Source organism: Odontesthes bonariensis, chromosome 5 (assembly GCF_027942865.1).
Source record: "Odontesthes bonariensis isolate fOdoBon6 chromosome 5, fOdoBon6.hap1, whole genome shotgun sequence".
In the NCBI taxonomy this organism is placed as follows: domain Eukaryota; kingdom Metazoa; phylum Chordata; class Actinopteri; order Atheriniformes; family Atherinopsidae; genus Odontesthes; species Odontesthes bonariensis.
This window is the reverse complement of record NC_134510.1, coordinates 40,865,551-40,882,191: the sequence shown is the minus strand read 5'-3', so window position 1 is coordinate 40,882,191 and position 16,641 is coordinate 40,865,551. Positions and strand designations below refer to the sequence as shown.

Below are 16,641 nucleotides of genomic sequence, written 5' to 3'. Positions count from 1 at the left end.
GGACAAGCTGCTGGCGCTCAAAGACTTCATGCTGAAGTCCAACAAGGCCAAAGCCAACATGGGAGAGCAGAGCCACCTGGGAGAGGCGGCCCAGACCGGCGTCATCGACCTGGCCACGCTCGGCATCACCGGCCGCCAGGTCGACCTGGTCAAACCCAAGACCGAGGCTGAGGACAAGAGAGGTACACACACACGGCGTCACCTTCATCAGCATCGTGGATGGATGGATGGGTGGTTGGATGGATGGATGGATGGATGGATGGATGGATGGATGGATGGATGGATGGTTCGATGGATGGATGGATGGATGCATGGATGAATGGATGGGCGGTTGGATGGTATACAACCACCCACCCACCCAAATACAACAAATGTCATCTCAAGGCACTTAAATAATAAAGTCCAATTCAAGCCAATTGGAATTCAATTAATTGTAATCATAATTATTCATAAAATAATCCAATTTGTTCATATCGAGCCAATTCAAAAACATTTTCCTAGCTAAGGAAACCAACAGATTGCACCGAAACTCGTCTTCAGTCCACTCTGCACCAGAATCCAACTGCCGCCTCCTCCTCTGGCTGAGCTTTAGCTGATTTCAGACTGATGATGTTTGTGTATTTTCCTGCCAACAAACCGACTGAAACATGATCCATATGGGCTCACTTTCTGTAGAAAGAGTGATTATAGAGGTCTGCTGATGCTCACTCTAAACATCTGAAGGGCTCATTACTTCCACTGATGAGGTTCTGTGATGGAACATTTCGTTTTCCCGTTCATCCAGTTAGAACTTTATGACTCCACCTGCGTTCACAGAGAAGTACAGACATGAAGCACCGTCCTCCGATGGTTAGAATATTATTATTCTTATTGAGCCAGCTGAGCCATCGGAGGAGAAGCTTATTGTTCCACTCGACTGTGGCGGTCAGCTGCAGCTCTTTGGTTTGTTCCGTAACGGGGATGAATCATTCCGATGTTTCCCTGCTTCCTGATCAGACAACAGTAATTTGACCTGTAGCTTTATAAAACTCCAGTGAGGCTGACACAGTTTTAGTTCGATAAACTCTGTGATCACTTTGTGTAAATGTGGGTCAGGATCGGTGCCGAACGTTTGGATTTCATCTCCGTGACTCCAACTAGTCCTGCGCTCTGTCAGGTAATTACTTTAAACTGCAGTCGAATTATTCCAAGGAACAAGCCTGCAAACTCCCCTTAAATCTCTAGTTTCCCTCATTCATCTTTTTTCTCGTGCTCTCCAAACACTCAACAGATTTTGTTTTCAGGGTGAAAATCAGCTTGCGATGCTCTTTGTGTTCAGTTCAGTTTAAAGCTGCAGTCTGCAACTCTTTTTCAAGCATAATGCCTGGAACTGTCCGGGGATTCTGAAAGTAGTACATTAAATACCCCAATACAAAAAAAAAAGAGTTCTCTAGGTCCCCTATATGTCCCGCTAGGTCCCTCCAAAGCCAGCAGGTTTGTTTACAAAATTGCAGACCGGACCGGTAAAAGGTAACCAATCAGGTTTACGAGCTGGGCTCTGCTGCCTGTCAATCACCGATTGTGCACGCGCGATACAAGGTAGGCTCGTCCCCACGCTTATTTATCTGGACTATTGAACTTCATTACGGGCTAGTCTACTTACTGTGTCTTCCATGATCGCAAATGACTGGTGAGTTGATGAATGAGGAGTCGTGTAAGTGCATCTGGCATCCACGTCTACGTGCACGAGTTCTCATGTGTTTTGATGGGGCGGGACAGGAAGTTGAATAACTTTTTATTTTTCGGTTAAAAAATAAGCATTTCTTGCATTTTGCGACTACGGAGGTCACCGTTTTCAACTTCAAGCGTTCTGATAGATCATGTAAACTCTTAAAATGCCAAAAAGTAGGACTTTACATATGACAACAACAAATCCTGCAGACTGCAGCTTTAAAAGTGCATCATAGGTGCCATTTATACTAATCTGTTTCTATATCGTTTCTATCGCGGATGCACTGTCCATTTACATTAAAATACTGGAATACGACTTCATAGGTGGAAGGATTCAAAGACGCCGGAGCCCACGTAAGCATTCGCATACGATGCTGATTTTAGCAGTTTTAAACGGGGAGAAACGAGGATCCGCAGTGCTGAGCTCTAGCTACTCGTCCTGGTTGGACAACATCACTATGACGTACTCCTCCCTGATTCGCTAGGCTGGTATCGTTGGTCATGTGACTTGAGTGCTGGGAAACTAAAAACAAACAGGCGTGCTTCACTTCAGTTACACACTTCCTTTCTATTCGTGTCATCGAGAAGAATATGGAAATCATGTCTATGCACTGTGCCGCAACCGAAGTTTTATAGTCCATGGTTGTGTTTAAAAGAAGTTGCACCTCGTCATCTGTCCACGAGAACACACATTTTACACTGGAAGAACAAATGTTTGCCATTCCTCTTGACGCACGTGACGTCCTACAGGTAGCAACACAATGCAGGTAGTGGGATTCTTCCTGCAGGTCGTGTTTTCTAAGCAGTTGCGCATGCTCCAGATGCAAGGGCGATCATGTGATGTGATGGCTGATTAGTCATGTGACTAGCGAATCAGCCGATCCCCGTTTCAGAGTAAACAGTTAGGCTTTTATTGAGAGGACAGAAACTTTGTGTGTAAATGTAAATAGTTTGCAAGACGCCGACACGAAGAAATGGTGAAATGACTTAATGTAAACAGAGCCATAGTTTCTCCTCCTGGATGTCTGAGACCTCAAACAGAATCATTTTGTTCTGCGGTCTCAGTTATTTATGGAGATGTTTTTTTGATGTGTACCTGATGTGTACTCGTTGTGTACTCGTTGTGTATGCGTTGTGTATCTCTTGCAGCGAGGAAGCACACTAAGCAGGACTCCACCATGAACGAGGAGTGGAAGAGCATGTTTGGATCCCAGGAGCCGGCGTCCACGCAGCCCGCCACGGTAACGCCGCCCCGCCCATCGTCACGTTGACGCTCACATCACAGGTAGGGCTAAGGAGCCCCACTGGAGGTTGGAGCTTTCATTCAGCGGGAGGTCAGGATTCGAACTCCGGTCGCCCACTTGAAGGCGGCCATCTTGCCCCAGGAAATCCTGCTCAATGAGCATTTTGCTGCTGTTGGGTCAGAAACAGGAACAGCGCTATTTTCAATAAAAAACAGTAATAAAATAAAATAAAATCTAATTTTATATTTAAATTATTTATTTATCTATTTATTTTATCGCCCCATGGCCATACACATTCCAATAAACGTTTTCATCTCCGGCACAGTTACGTGTGACCACCTCGCCATCTTTGCTCGAGCTGGAGTCTGAAGTACCTGCTCACTGTATCTGTTCGTCTCGGAAACGAGATGCGCCCAAAGCTCCTCAGTAAAAATATGATTAAATGCCTGCAACGGTGTGGCATCTCCAGGTGAATCCACTTTCACCCCTGGTGTGCGGTTGAAATCTCTCCGTCGATTACGGTGGTAATTGTCAGTCTTCCACTCACATTCAAACCCTTCAAAATCATCCTCGCCGTTATCATCATCTTCAAACATATGTGCTCGCCATAAATCTCGATCAATTGGGTCAGCACGTTCATCAGCATCATCAAAGCCAAGAAACTCCTCACAATCGCTCCCGTCTGAAAAAGACGTGTATGCTTTCCCGGCCTTAAAGGTAGAATAACGCAACAGCACCCCCGGCTTTAAAGGTAGAAATGCGGCAATGCTTTCCTGGCCTCAATGGGTTAAGAGCCTATGTGTACTATGGCAGAAGTTTGGTAACAATCAATGCATTATTAGTGGGATCATTTACCAGATAAAATCTATTTACCATTAGCGCCAGTAATAACCCATTCGGCAGACATGGCTTCAAAATGACGTCATTTCCGCTTGCAGGCCTGGCGTTGGGGAAAACGCGATTCGAAGTGCTTTATGTCCCTCTCGGCACTTCGTTGTTTTTCATAGAGCGGAAGGACATGGCAGCCTCCATAGAGCTTACCCGCTCTATGCAGATACAGACAAGTTATTCTTCACTCAGGAGGATAAGTGAGATTGTTGACAGAGATAATTTTACACCAATGAGGACTAATTTATGAATGAATATGTTGATTTGAGCTAATAAATGACTTAATTTATAACATAGTGTCCCTTTAAAACGGCGCCCATCTGTTTGCAGGCTGCCGACGGGCCGGTCAGTCAGATCAGGAAGACTGCCGTGACTCCGGCGGTCCCCGTGTTGCAGTCGGTGGCGAGCGGCCCCGCCTACCAGCGGCGCATCAACACCTGCAAGGCGGAGCTGCAGCAACTGGTGCAGCAGAAGAGGGAGCAGTGCAGCGCCGAGCGCATGGCCAAACAGATGATGGAGAGCGCCGAATGGGAGAGCCGCCCTCCGCCTCCAGGTAACGCCCCGCACGCCGCCGCCACACGTGCGCCTGACGGCAGACAGCGGCCTTACAGAGCTGCCGTCGTGTGTTTCAGGGTGGCATCCGAAAGGTCTGCTGGTCGCCCACCTGCACGAACACAAAGCCGCTGTGAACCGCATCAGAGTCTCAGACGAACACTCCATCTTCGCCACGGCGTCAAACGACGGCTCTGTGAAAGTGTGGGACAGTCAGAAGATGGAGGGCAAGACCACGACCACCAGGTGAGGCGCTCAGGAATGCTTTGTTTCATCCTTTTATTAACCGGGCTTTATGTTTTATTCAGAACCGGTTCGGTCCCAGCTCTCATCACATTCTCGGCCTTTTTTTAAATTATTAAAAATTTTTTAAATTTAAATATAAATTACATTTTTTTTTTAATTTAAATTAGAAAAAATACATTTTTTCAATTTTTTTAAATTTCAATTTCTTTTTTTTATGTTAAATTGTTATTTTATTTTAAAGTTAAATAAATTTTTTTTTAATTTTAAATTTAATATTTTTTAAATTTTAATTTAAAATTTTTTTAATTTAAATATTTATTTGGAATGAACCCAGGTATAGGGCATCAAAACTCAGGGGTATTTGAATGTTAAAGACTGTGCTTAAAGAAGCCTGGACATTCCTTTCAGAAGACTTTTACCTTGGGACAATCCCAGAATATGTGGTAGTGGTTAGCAGCAGTCGAGCCACACAGCCTCCAACATGGCATAGATACACTTTTATCTCTCCTGATACGGTGTCTTGAAATATCTAATTATATTCTTCCAGCAATGCTCCATTCTCTGCCTTTAAACTGAAGATAAACTCCTGATAAACGCTGCTCATTTCCCTTTATTCTGATGTTTTAAACGAGCTTTAAGTGTTTAACTTTCGTTTTTATGCTTCTGTGAAGGGAACGAAATGACACTAACGGTTCGGTTCTGGCTCGGTTCCCGCAGGTCCGTGTTGACTTATTCCCGTATCGGCGGCCACGTGAAGACGCTGACCTTCTGTCAGGGATCGCATTACTTGGCCGTGGCTTCGGACAACGGATCCATCCAGCTGCTCGCGGTCGAAGCGAACAAACCCCCCAAATCCCCCAAAGTGCAGCCGTTCCAGACCAGGTAATAGACGCGTCCGCAGGTCTGTTGTTTGGTCATTCATCCCGTTGTAGGTACCAGATCGGCTCGGGGTCCGCCGTCGTCTGCTGAACACGTCACAATATGGCCGTCCGCTTGAATGGGAGTACATTGCTTTTGGCTCGTTTTTTCTTTCATCTTATAACGTCATGTGTGCCTTGAACATGTACAACCCGATGTACCTTTGTGTATACATGCCACATGTTTCTGTACATTTTGTTAAAAATCTTTAATAATTGTGATTGGCTCAGACAAACTTTGTTGCGTTCGACTTTCACGACAGACAGATAGATAGATAGATGGATGGATAGATGGATGGATGGATAGATAGATGGATGGATAGATAGATAGATGGATGGATAGATAGATGGATGGATGCATGGATAGATAGATAGATAGATAGATAGATAGATAGATAGATAGATAGATCTATCTATGGAGAGATAGATAGATAGATAGATAGATAGATCTATCTATGGAGAGATAGATAGATAGATAGATAGATAGATAGATAGATAGATAGATAGATCTATCCATAGATAGATAGATAGATAGATCTATAGATGGATGGATAGATAGATAGATAGATAGATAGATAGATAGATAGATAGATCTATCTATAGATGGATGGATAGATAGATAGATCTATCTATAGATGGATGGATAGATAGATAGATAGATAGATAGATAGATCTATCTATAGATGGATGGATAGATAGATAGATAGATAGATAGATAGATAGATAGATAGATAGATAGATCTATCTATAGATAGATAGATAGATAGATAGATAGATAGATAGATGCCATTTCTAGCTACTTTTTCTGAGTTTGTGTATTTGTCTTATTTACCTAGACTGTATGTTTATATATTCGTTCGCATTCGGAAAGTATTCAGACCCCCTTCAATTTTTCACCATTTGTTATGTTGCACCGTTATGTTAAAATCATTTAAATTAATTTTTTCCCCATCAATCTACACTCTGCACCCCATAACGACAGCACAAGCTCAGAATTTAAAAAAAAAAAAAGCAAATTAATTAACAAAGAAAAACTGAAATATCATGTGAACATAAGTATTCAGACCCTTTGCTGTGACACTCACGTATTTAACTCAGGTCCTGTCCATTTCTTTTCATCACCTTTGAGATGGTTCTACACCTTCATTAGAGTCCATCTGTGCAGACTTAAATTGATTGGACATGATTTGGAAAGGCACACACCTGTCTATATAAGGCCTTACAGCTCACAGTGCATATCAGAGTAAAATGAGAGCCATGAGGTCAAAGGAACTGCCAGAAGAGCTCCGAGACAAAATTGTGGCAAGGCACAGATCTGGCCAAGGCTACAAAAGAATTCAGGCTGCGCTTAATGTTCCTAAGAGCACTGTGGCCTCAATAATTCTCAAATGGAAGAAGTTTCAGACAACCAGGACTCTTCCTAGAGCTGGCCGTCCGGCCAAACTGAGCAGTCGGGGGGGGGGAAAAGAGCCTTGGTGCGAGAGGTAACCAAGAACCCAAAGACGACTCTGGCTGAGCTCCAGAGATCCTGTGTGGATATGGGAGAAAGTTGCAGAAAGACAACCATCACTGCAGCCCTCCATCAATCTGGGCTATATGGCAGAGTGGCCAGACGGAAGCCTCTCCTCTGTGCAAGACACATGAAAGCCCGGATAGAGTTTGCAAAAAAACACCAAAAGGACTCCCTGACTGTGAGTAAGAAGATTCTCTGGTCTGATGAGACCAAGATTGAACTATTTGGTCTTAATTCTAAGCGGTATGTGTGGAGGAAACCAGGCAGTGCTCATCACCTACCCAATACCATCCCAACAGTGAAGCATGGTGGTGGCAGCATCATGCTCTGGGGGTGTTTTTCAGCTGCAGGGACGGGGCGACTGGTTGTGATTCAAGGAAAGATGAACGCTGCAAAGTACCGAGATATCCTGGATGAAAACCTTGTCCAGAGTGCTCAAGACCTCAGACTGGGCCGAAGGTTCACCTTCCAACATGACAATGACCCGAAGCACACAGCCAAACTAACGCAGGAGTGGCTTAGGAACAAGTCAGTGAACGTCCTTAAATGGCCCAGCCAGAGCCCTGACTTAAACCCAATTGAACATCTCTGGAGGGACCTAAAAATGGCTGTCCACCAACGTTCCCCATCCAACCTGACAGAGCTGGTGAGGATCTGCAAGGAAGAGTGGCAGAAAATCCCCACATCCAGGTGTGAAAAACTTGTTACATCATTCCCGAGAAGACTCATGGCTGTACGGGCTCAAAAAGGTGCCTCTACTAAGTACTGAGCAAAGGTTCTGAATACTTAAGTTCTTGTGATATTTCAGTTTTTCTTTTTTAATAAATTTGCAAAAATTTCTATGATTCTGTGTTTGTGCTGTCATTATAGGGTGCTGAGTGTAGATTGACGGGGAAAAAAAATAATTTAAATGATTTTAACATAAGGCTGCAACATAACAAACAGTGAAAAATTGAAGGGGGTCTGAATACTTTCCGAATGCACTGTAAGTATGTAGTGTATGTATATACACACATATCCAACAGAACAATTTTTACAAGTTTTATGTACATTTATATGCAGGAGTCCACACGCATATAGTCAGAGAGGTTATTGCTGCTCAGCACACAAAACTGAAAATGAAGCTTCTCTTCAGAGTGAACCAAAGTGGCCAAAATGATGAAACTAAACAAACTAGATCTTAAAGGTTTGGGGCGAGTGGTGGTCAAGGTGTGGTACACACTATTTTGTAGGAAATATTTAATTTCTTCGTAAAAGCTCTCCGTAGCTGCTGCCGATCACCGAAAGACCGAGAAAAAAAACTCTCCGACGCACAGCGCCTAGTTACGGTTACTATGGCTACTACAGCCAATCACAATGTACTCCCATTCAAGCGGTCAGCCATATTGTGTGATGTAATCAGACGACGACGGAACCCGAGCCGATCTGGTACCTACGCCGTCATCGGCCCGGTTCTGGCTGCAGTCTGAGCCAGTGTTTTCGCCACGTCTGGTTTCAGGTCTCTGGACCTGCAGGAGGACGGCTGCGTGGTCGACATCCACCACTTCAACTCCGGCGCCCAGTCGGTGCTGGCGTACGCCTCGGTCAACGGCTCGCTGGTGGGATGGGACCTTCGCTCCAACTCCAACGCCTGGACGCTCCGCCACGACCTGCGCCTGGGACTCATCACCTCCTTCAGCGTGGACATGCACCAGTGCTGGCTCTGCTTAGGTAAAACGCCCAAATGAGTTCATTCAGCATTTGGTTTGTTCAGATTAAAGTGATGGTTTGGAGTAGATTCACCCTGGGGTCATTTGAACCGTGACATCCAGCCAAGTAGCCCACCCGCAGTTTTTCCGATCTTGGCTGAACATCAGCTGAGTTACTGAGTTATCCCGAATAGCTTAGTACAAGGGTTAATGGATCCTGGTCCGTATCTCCAAAATTACCACACTAAAATCACATGCCATGACACCAAACTTCTACAGTAGTACAAATATGGTCTGTACTCACCAAACGATGCATTTGGAAGTTTGTACATAGTCCAGGAGTTTATTATTATCAACACAAGCCTGATAGCTTCTCTGCTGCTAAAGCTGCGTCGACGTCACTTCCTTGATCTGGGAGCTTCAAAGTAAGATGAGGGTTGATCTACTACTGTAGACAACAAAGCAAGGCTGCTCAATTTCTCCATTGATAAAATAAATTCACAACTCTACAACATAAAAATTAGCATATTATAAATTAGCATAATATAGCATATACTTTGTTGTCTACAGTAGAAGATCAACCCTCATCTTACTTTGAAGCTCCCTGTCCCTATTTTGGGGCTTTGGTAGGGTGGGGAGTAAACACAACGTTAAGACCGCACAAAGGGTTAAATGTGTTTAAATCATTATGATCCAACCAGCAGCAGCTGTCGGAACTCATCAGCAGAACGTAAGAACACAGATTCAGAGCGATGGTGTGACTCCGGTCCTTCTTGCGGTCTGCAGGTACGAGCAGCGGCACCATGGCCTGCTGGGATATGCGGTTCCCGCTGCCCATCTCCAACCACTCCCACCCGGCACGGGCCCGAGTCAGGCGGCTGCTGATGCACCCGCTGTATCAGTCGTCGGTGATCGCAGCTGTGCAGGGGAACAACGAGGTGTCCATGTGGGACATGGAGACCGGCGACCGGAAGTTCACGCTGTGGGCGAGCTCTGCACCTCCCCTCTCTGAGATGCAGGTGAGTCAGTTAGATGCTGAACACACATCGGTTTATTAGCTTTGGAGGCGCCGTGCACACTGGAAAAAATTCCCCTCCAAAGATAAGTAAGAAAAACAACAAATAAAAGACGTTTTTGCTTGAAATAAGCAAAAAAAATCTGCCAATGGAACTAGTGAAAATCGGCATGTCAAGATTTCTTGAAATAAAATGTGATATTTAGGACTTTTGAGATAAAAGTGATCCTGAAATTAGCTTAAAAACCTCTTCAAATGAAAAAAAGCTTGTTTCATGTGAAATATGACTCAAAACTATTTGTTTTCAAGACTTTTTCATTTAACAAGATATTCCAGATGTATTGTGTTAAAACAAGTCCCTATATCTGGCTGAAATAGTACTTGTTAGGCTGTTGTGTCTGATATTAAGTGTAATGAGATACTCAATGAGACAAATATACTTGGTAAGATTTAGATTTTTTCCAGTGCATGGTTAGAGTCAGAGGTGGTCCTGCGAGAAGTTCCCAGATGCATACTAGATTCTCCTAAATGTTGGGTATGCATCATGAGGTTACTACTCATACTCAAACTACCCAAGATGCAACGTAACGTGACGTCGCCGATCGTCATTTCCTGTCAAAACGGCAGTTTCAAGCTAGCTACAACGAGGGTAGGTTCACTTCCTGTTTTCAAAACAAAAGCACCAATTGTATGGTAATGGCTTTCCCTATGATAAAAGGCAACGGGTATTTTATTTTGTGAAAATAACAGGAAGTGCTTTGCTCACTGCGGCTAGCTTTAGTATTTTGTATTTGGTTACAGTTACAGTTAAAGTGTGTGTGTTTTCTTTGTTTGTTTGTTTGTTTGTTTGTTGCAGCCGTCTCCTCACAGTGTTCACGGGATCTACTGCAGTCCAGCTGACGGGAACCCTCTGCTGCTGACAGCCGGATCCGACATGAGAATCAGGTGGGACTAGAGCAGGGAAATCCAGGAAAACTAATCAAACTAATGAAAGCTACATAAAGAGACCAAGTGGTTGGAGTTACAAACTTCCAAGGAAACCGAGGAAGCTGAAAACTCCCAAGTGGAAACAGATGAAAAATGGAAACATGGAAACAGAACCAGCAGACTCACTATTCTGTGGTTTCACCGTGTTAACATGTGAGTTCTGTTCAGGTTCTGGGACCTGGCGTATCCAGAGAGGTCGTACATCGTAGCGGGAGGAGCCAACGACTCGCTGCACTGTCCGTCCGTCCTGTACAGCCGGAAGATCATCGAGGGGACCGAGGTCATTCAGGTAGATACTCACACACACACACACACACACACACACACATACACGCACACATACGCAAACTCACACTCACACACACACACACACACATACACGCACACATACGCAAACTCACACTCACACACACACACACACACACACACACACACACACACACATACTGGTTTCCATGTTTGAGGAGGACCAACGGTTTGATCATCACTTGTGGGTACCACCCGTACTAAAGTGTTAGAACCGATTCTTTATATTGGAAGCCCAAGAACCAGTTGGAGCAGTCGTAACTTAAACAAAGTGTTTATTGGAGGTCACAGGAGAGACAGAGTTCTCTCATGAAATCCGTCTGGCCAAGTCCCGCGATCCGGAAACATTTCATATTTATGTTCACCTTTATCTCAGAGGTTGTATCATTGAACACTTACTCATGATGTGAGCAGGCCATCCACCGTCTTCGTCATGTTCTTTGGATGTGATAAGCGATGTGTGAGTGTGTGTGTTGTTTCAGGCGTGCATCTACTGTATCAGACCTATCTGTCCCAAGAGACGCTTTATCTGACCCAGTTATTTTATCCCGCTATGTCATCTTAAAGTGTTGGTGTATGAGCAGAGTGTACCGTACAAACTAGGAACATAGATTATCTAGAGAACTACAGAATATGAATACATAAAGTCTAAGAATAAAGTCAATTTATAACAAAAGGTTCTACAGGGATGGAAAAAATCAGGTATTCTGACCACGTCATTGTAAGCTCAAACACAACTTCAAACATCTGAATTGTTGAAGTAATTATTTCACCGTCCTCAGTGGGGACGTATGAAAAATCAAGTCATCGTGGTTGATGGGGACCACATTTACATATTATTAGCATAATTCACACAAATTCCCATGTTATTAGTGGGGACTTTGCAACAAATGTATTACTTATGACAAATGATATCCTCAGATTATTGCATTGTTAAAACAAAGTTTAATCTTAGTAGAATTAGAAGATAAATTAGTAGCACCCTTGAGGACCGACTTTGGACATCCTTGTTCTAGATGCATTACATTAAAATGTCTGTGTTCACACAACAGGCTGAAAGCTTACCTTCTCCATTTAATGTAACATGTACCTTTTAGCCGAATTCTCATGAATAAAAAAAAATCGATTTAGAATATTTTTTTACTGCTGTGTCACTAAAAATCACGAATGTTAACTATCCTTCAATAGCTTCTGAAAATGGTTGATATCCTGTTTGTCTGGTGCCTTTTCCCGTGTTAGAAGATTGTCATTTGAATTAGGTGTTGGTCATGGATTGTAGCTTTAAATGATGCTAAGGTAACTTGTGCCAGGCACCCTTAGAACAGCTTTTGCAGTAACTTAAAAGGATTTTCCTCATGACCTGATTTTTGGTCCCCGTACTGTGACTGTGTATCCCCACAAAGTGATGATTGGTAGAACAAACACACACACACTCTCTCTCACGCCTCCGTGTCTCTGCAGGAGATCCACAGCAAACAGAAGAGCGGCGCCGCTGAGGACTCACCTCGCCGTGGCCCTGAGTCCCTCCCCGTCGGACACCATGACATCATCACCGACATCGCCACCTTTCAGACCACGCAGGGCTTCATCGTCACCTCGTCCAGAGACGGGATCGTCAAAGTATGGAAGTGAACATGCGCACGTACGCGCACGCAAGCGCACGCACGCACATGATTCGTGTGTTCATGGACAACAACGTTTTTTTTTAAGCTTCTCCTTCACACGTTCAGCCTCTGCAGATGTTCGTTGGGCCTCTGCAGATGTTCGTTGGGCCTCTGCAGATGTTCGTTGGGCCTCTGCAGATGTTCGTTGGGCCTCTGCAGATGTTCGTTGGGCCTCTGCAGATGTTCGTTAGGCCTCTGCAGATGTTCGTTGGGCCTCTGCAGATGTTCGTTTGGCCTGCAGATGTTAATAAATTAACGCTTCACAGCTAACTTAATTAATAAAGTTTAAAGCCTCGAACATGGAGGAATTTCTGTGTAAATAAGTTGAAATGTGAGCATCTGAATTGTATTAAATTTGATGCAGAAATGTAACGATGAATCATGTGACTGTGCCTGTTTAACAAATAAAGCAGCAGAAAAACAGCCGTCATGCACCAGATGTTTTATTTCAGCTGTGATCAGACACTGAGCTACAGCTTCAACAAAGTGAAAGGATCTGAGATTTAAAAATAACTTGATCAACTACACGTATGTAACCTTTAACACGCTAACTGAGGCCCACAGAGTCTGAGATGTAGCTCTTTGGGTTTCTGACCTCGGGGTGACCTTTAACCTTTAACATGCTAACTGAGGCCTGCAGAGTCTGAGATGTAGCTCTTGGGTTTCTGACCTTAGGGTGACCTTTAACCTTTAACATGCTAACTGAGGCCTGCAGAGTCTGAGATGTAGCTCTTGGGTTTCTGACCTTAGGGTGACCTTTAACCTTTAACATGCTGACTGAGGCCCGCAGAGTCTGAGATGTAGCTCTTGGGTTTCTGAATTCGGGGTGACCTTTAACCTTTAACATGCTAACTGAGGCCTGCAGAGTCTGAGATGTAGCTCTTGGGTTTCTGACCTTGGGGTGACCTTTAACCTTTAAAATGCTGACTGAGGCTGCAGAGTCTGAGATGTAGCTCTTGGGTTTCTGACCTTGGGGTGACCTTTAACCTTTGACATGCTAACTGAGGCCCGCAGAGTCTGAGATGTAGCTCTTGGGTTTCTGACCTTAGGGTGACCTTTAACCTTTAACATGCTAACTGAGGCCCGCAGATTCTGAGATGTAGCTCTTGGGTTTCTGACCTTGGGGTGACCTTTAACCTTTAACATGCTAACTGAGGCCTGCAGAGTCTGAGATGTAGCTCTTGGGTTTCTGACCTTGGGGTGACCTTTAACCTTTAACATGCTAACTGAGGCCTGCAGAGTCTGAGATGTAGCTCTTGGGTTTCTGACCTCTTGGGTTGACCTTTAACCTTTAACATGCTAACTGAGGCCTGCAGAGTCTGAGATGTAGCTCTTGGGTTTCTGACCTCGGGGTGACCTTTAACCTTTAACATGCTGACTGAGGCCTGCAGAGTCTGAGATGTAGCTCTTGGGTTTCTGACCTTGGGGTGACCTTTAACCTTTAACATGCTAACTGAGGCCCGCAGATTCTGAGATGTAGCTCTTGGGTTTCTGACCTTGGGGTGACCTTTAACCTTTAACATGCTAACTGAGGCCCGCAGAGTCTGAGATGTAGCTCTTGGGGTGACCTTTAACCTTTAACATGCTAATTGAGGCCTGCAGAGTCTAAGATGTAGCTCTTGGGTTTCTGACCTTGGGGTGACCTTTAACCTTTAAAATGCTGACTGAGGCCACAGAGTCTGAGATGTAGCTCTTGGGTTTCTGACCTCGGGGTGACCTTTAACCTTTAACATGCTAGCTGAGGCCTGCAGAGTCTGAGATGTAGCTCTTGGGTTTCTGACCTTGGGGTGACCTTTAACCTTTAACATGCTAGATGAGGCCTGCAGAGTCTGAGATGTAGCTCTTGGGTTTCTGACCTTGGGGTGACCTTTAACCTTTAACATGCTAACTGAGGCCTGCAGAGTCTGAGATGTAGCTCTTGGGTTTCTGACCTCAGGTTGACCTTTAACCTTTAACATGCTGACTGAGGCCTGCAGAGTCTGAGATGTAGCTCTTGGGTTTCTGACCTCAGGTTGACCTTTAACCTTTAACATGCTGACTGAGGCCTGCAGAGTCTGAGATGTAGCTCTTGGGTTTCTGACCTTGGGGTGACCTTTAAACTTTAACATGCTGATTGAGGCCTGCAGAGTCTGAGATGTAGCTCTTGGGTTTCTGACCTCGGGGTGACCTTTAACCTTTAACATGCTGACTGAGGCCTGCAGAGTCTGAGATGTAGCTCTTTGGGTTTCTGACCTTGGGGTGACCTTTAACCTTTGACATGCTAACTGAGGCCCGCAGAGTCTGAGATGTAGCTCTTGGGTTTCTGACCTTAGGGTGACCTTTAACCTTTAACATGCTAACTGAGGCCCGCAGAGTCTGAGATGTAGCTCTTGGGTTTCTGACCTCGGGGTGACCTTTAACCTTTAACATGCTAACTGAGGCCTGCAGAGTCTGAGATGTAGCTCTTGGGTTTCTGACCTTGGGGTGACCTTTAACCTTTAACATGCTAACTGAGGCCTGCAGAGTCTGAGATGTAGCTCTTGGGTTTCTGACCTCTTGGGTTGACCTTTAACCTTTAACATGCTAACTGAGGCCTGCAGAGTCTGAGATGTAGCTCTTGGGTTTCTGACCTTGGGGTGACCTTTAACCTTTAACATGCTAACTGAGGCCCGCAGATTCTGAGATGTAGCTCTTGGGTTTCTGACCTTGGGGTGACCTTTAACCTTTAACATGCTGACTGAGGCCTGCAGAGTCTGAGATGTAGCTCTTTGGGTTTCTGACCTTGGGGTGACCTTTAACCTTTAACATGCTAACTGAGGCCCGCAGAGTCTGAGATGTAGCTCTTGGGGTGACCTTTAACCTTTAACATGCTAATTGAGGCCTGCAGAGTCTAAGATGTAGCTCTTGGGTTTCTGACCTTGGGGTGACCTTTAACCTTTAAAATGCTGACTGAGGCCACAGAGTCTGAGATGTAGCTCTTGGGTTTCTGACCTCGGGGTGACCTTTAACCTTTAACATGCTAGCTGAGGCCTGCAGAGTCTGAGATGTAGCTCTTGGGTTTCTGACCTTGGGGTGACCTTTAACCTTTAACATGCTAGATGAGGCCTGCAGAGTCTGAGATGTAGCTCTTGGGTTTCTGACCTTGGGGTGACCTTTAACCTTTAACATGCTAACTGAGGCCTGCAGAGTCTGAGATGTAGCTCTTGGGTTTCTGACCTCAGGTTGACCTTTAACCTTTAACATGCTGACTGAGGCCTGCAGAGTCTGAGATGTAGCTCTTGGGTTTCTGACCTCAGGTTGACCTTTAACCTTTAACATGCTGACTGAGGCCTGCAGAGTCTGAGATGTAGCTCTTGGGTTTCTGACCTCGGGGTGACCTTTAAACTTTAACATGCTGATTGAGGCCTGCAGAGTCTGAGATGTAGCTCTTGGGTTTCTGACCTCGGGGTGACCTTTAACCTTTAACATGCTGACTGAGGCCTGCAGAGTCTGAGATGTAGCTCTTTGGGTTTCTTACCTTGGGGTGACCTTTAACCTTTAACATGCTAACTGAGGCCTGCAGAGTCTGAGATGTAGCTCTTTGGGTTTCTGACCTTGGGGTGACCTTTAACCTTTAACATGCTGACTGAGGCCTGCAGAGTCTGAGATGTAGCTCTTTGGGTTTCTGACCTTGGGGTGACCTTTAACCTTTAACATGCTAACTGAGGCCTGCAGAGTCTGAGATGTAGCTCTTGGGTTTCTGACCTCGGGGTGACCTTTAACCTTTAACATGCTGACTGAGGCCTGCAGAGTCTGAGATGTAGCTCTTGGGTTTCTGACCTTGGGGTGACCTTTAACCTTTAACATGCTGACTGAGGCCTGCAGAGTCTGAGATGTAGCTCTTGGGTTTCTGACCTTGGGGTGACCTTTAACCTTTAACATGCTGACTGAGG

At 44.9% G+C, this 16,641-nt stretch overlaps 1 protein-coding gene and 1 pseudogene across 1 annotated transcript in view; both read left to right on the top strand.

Annotated features, from left to right (window-relative positions):
- The window catches only part of pik3r4 (phosphoinositide-3-kinase, regulatory subunit 4), a 44,972-nt gene extending 31,819 nt beyond the window's left edge, over nt 1-13,153 (top strand). The window contains exons 11-20 of the mRNA XM_075466384.1: nt 1-182; nt 2,860-2,951; nt 4,173-4,395; nt 4,475-4,640; nt 5,358-5,522; nt 8,569-8,780; nt 9,545-9,777; nt 10,630-10,718; nt 10,929-11,049; nt 12,528-13,153. The exon at nt 1-182 is cut by the window's left edge and continues 20 nt beyond it. Coding sequence (XP_075322499.1) covers nt 1-182; nt 2,860-2,951; nt 4,173-4,395; nt 4,475-4,640; nt 5,358-5,522; nt 8,569-8,780; nt 9,545-9,777; nt 10,630-10,718; nt 10,929-11,049; nt 12,528-12,698 — 1,654 coding nt within the window. The 3' untranslated portion in view covers nt 12,699-13,153. The remainder of the gene's footprint in view (nt 183-2,859; nt 2,952-4,172; nt 4,396-4,474; nt 4,641-5,357; nt 5,523-8,568; nt 8,781-9,544; nt 9,778-10,629; nt 10,719-10,928; nt 11,050-12,527) is intronic.
- LOC142380925 (uncharacterized) lies at nt 6,563-7,544 on the top strand (annotated as a pseudogene).
- Nucleotides 13,154-16,641: the final 3,488 nt, after the last annotated feature.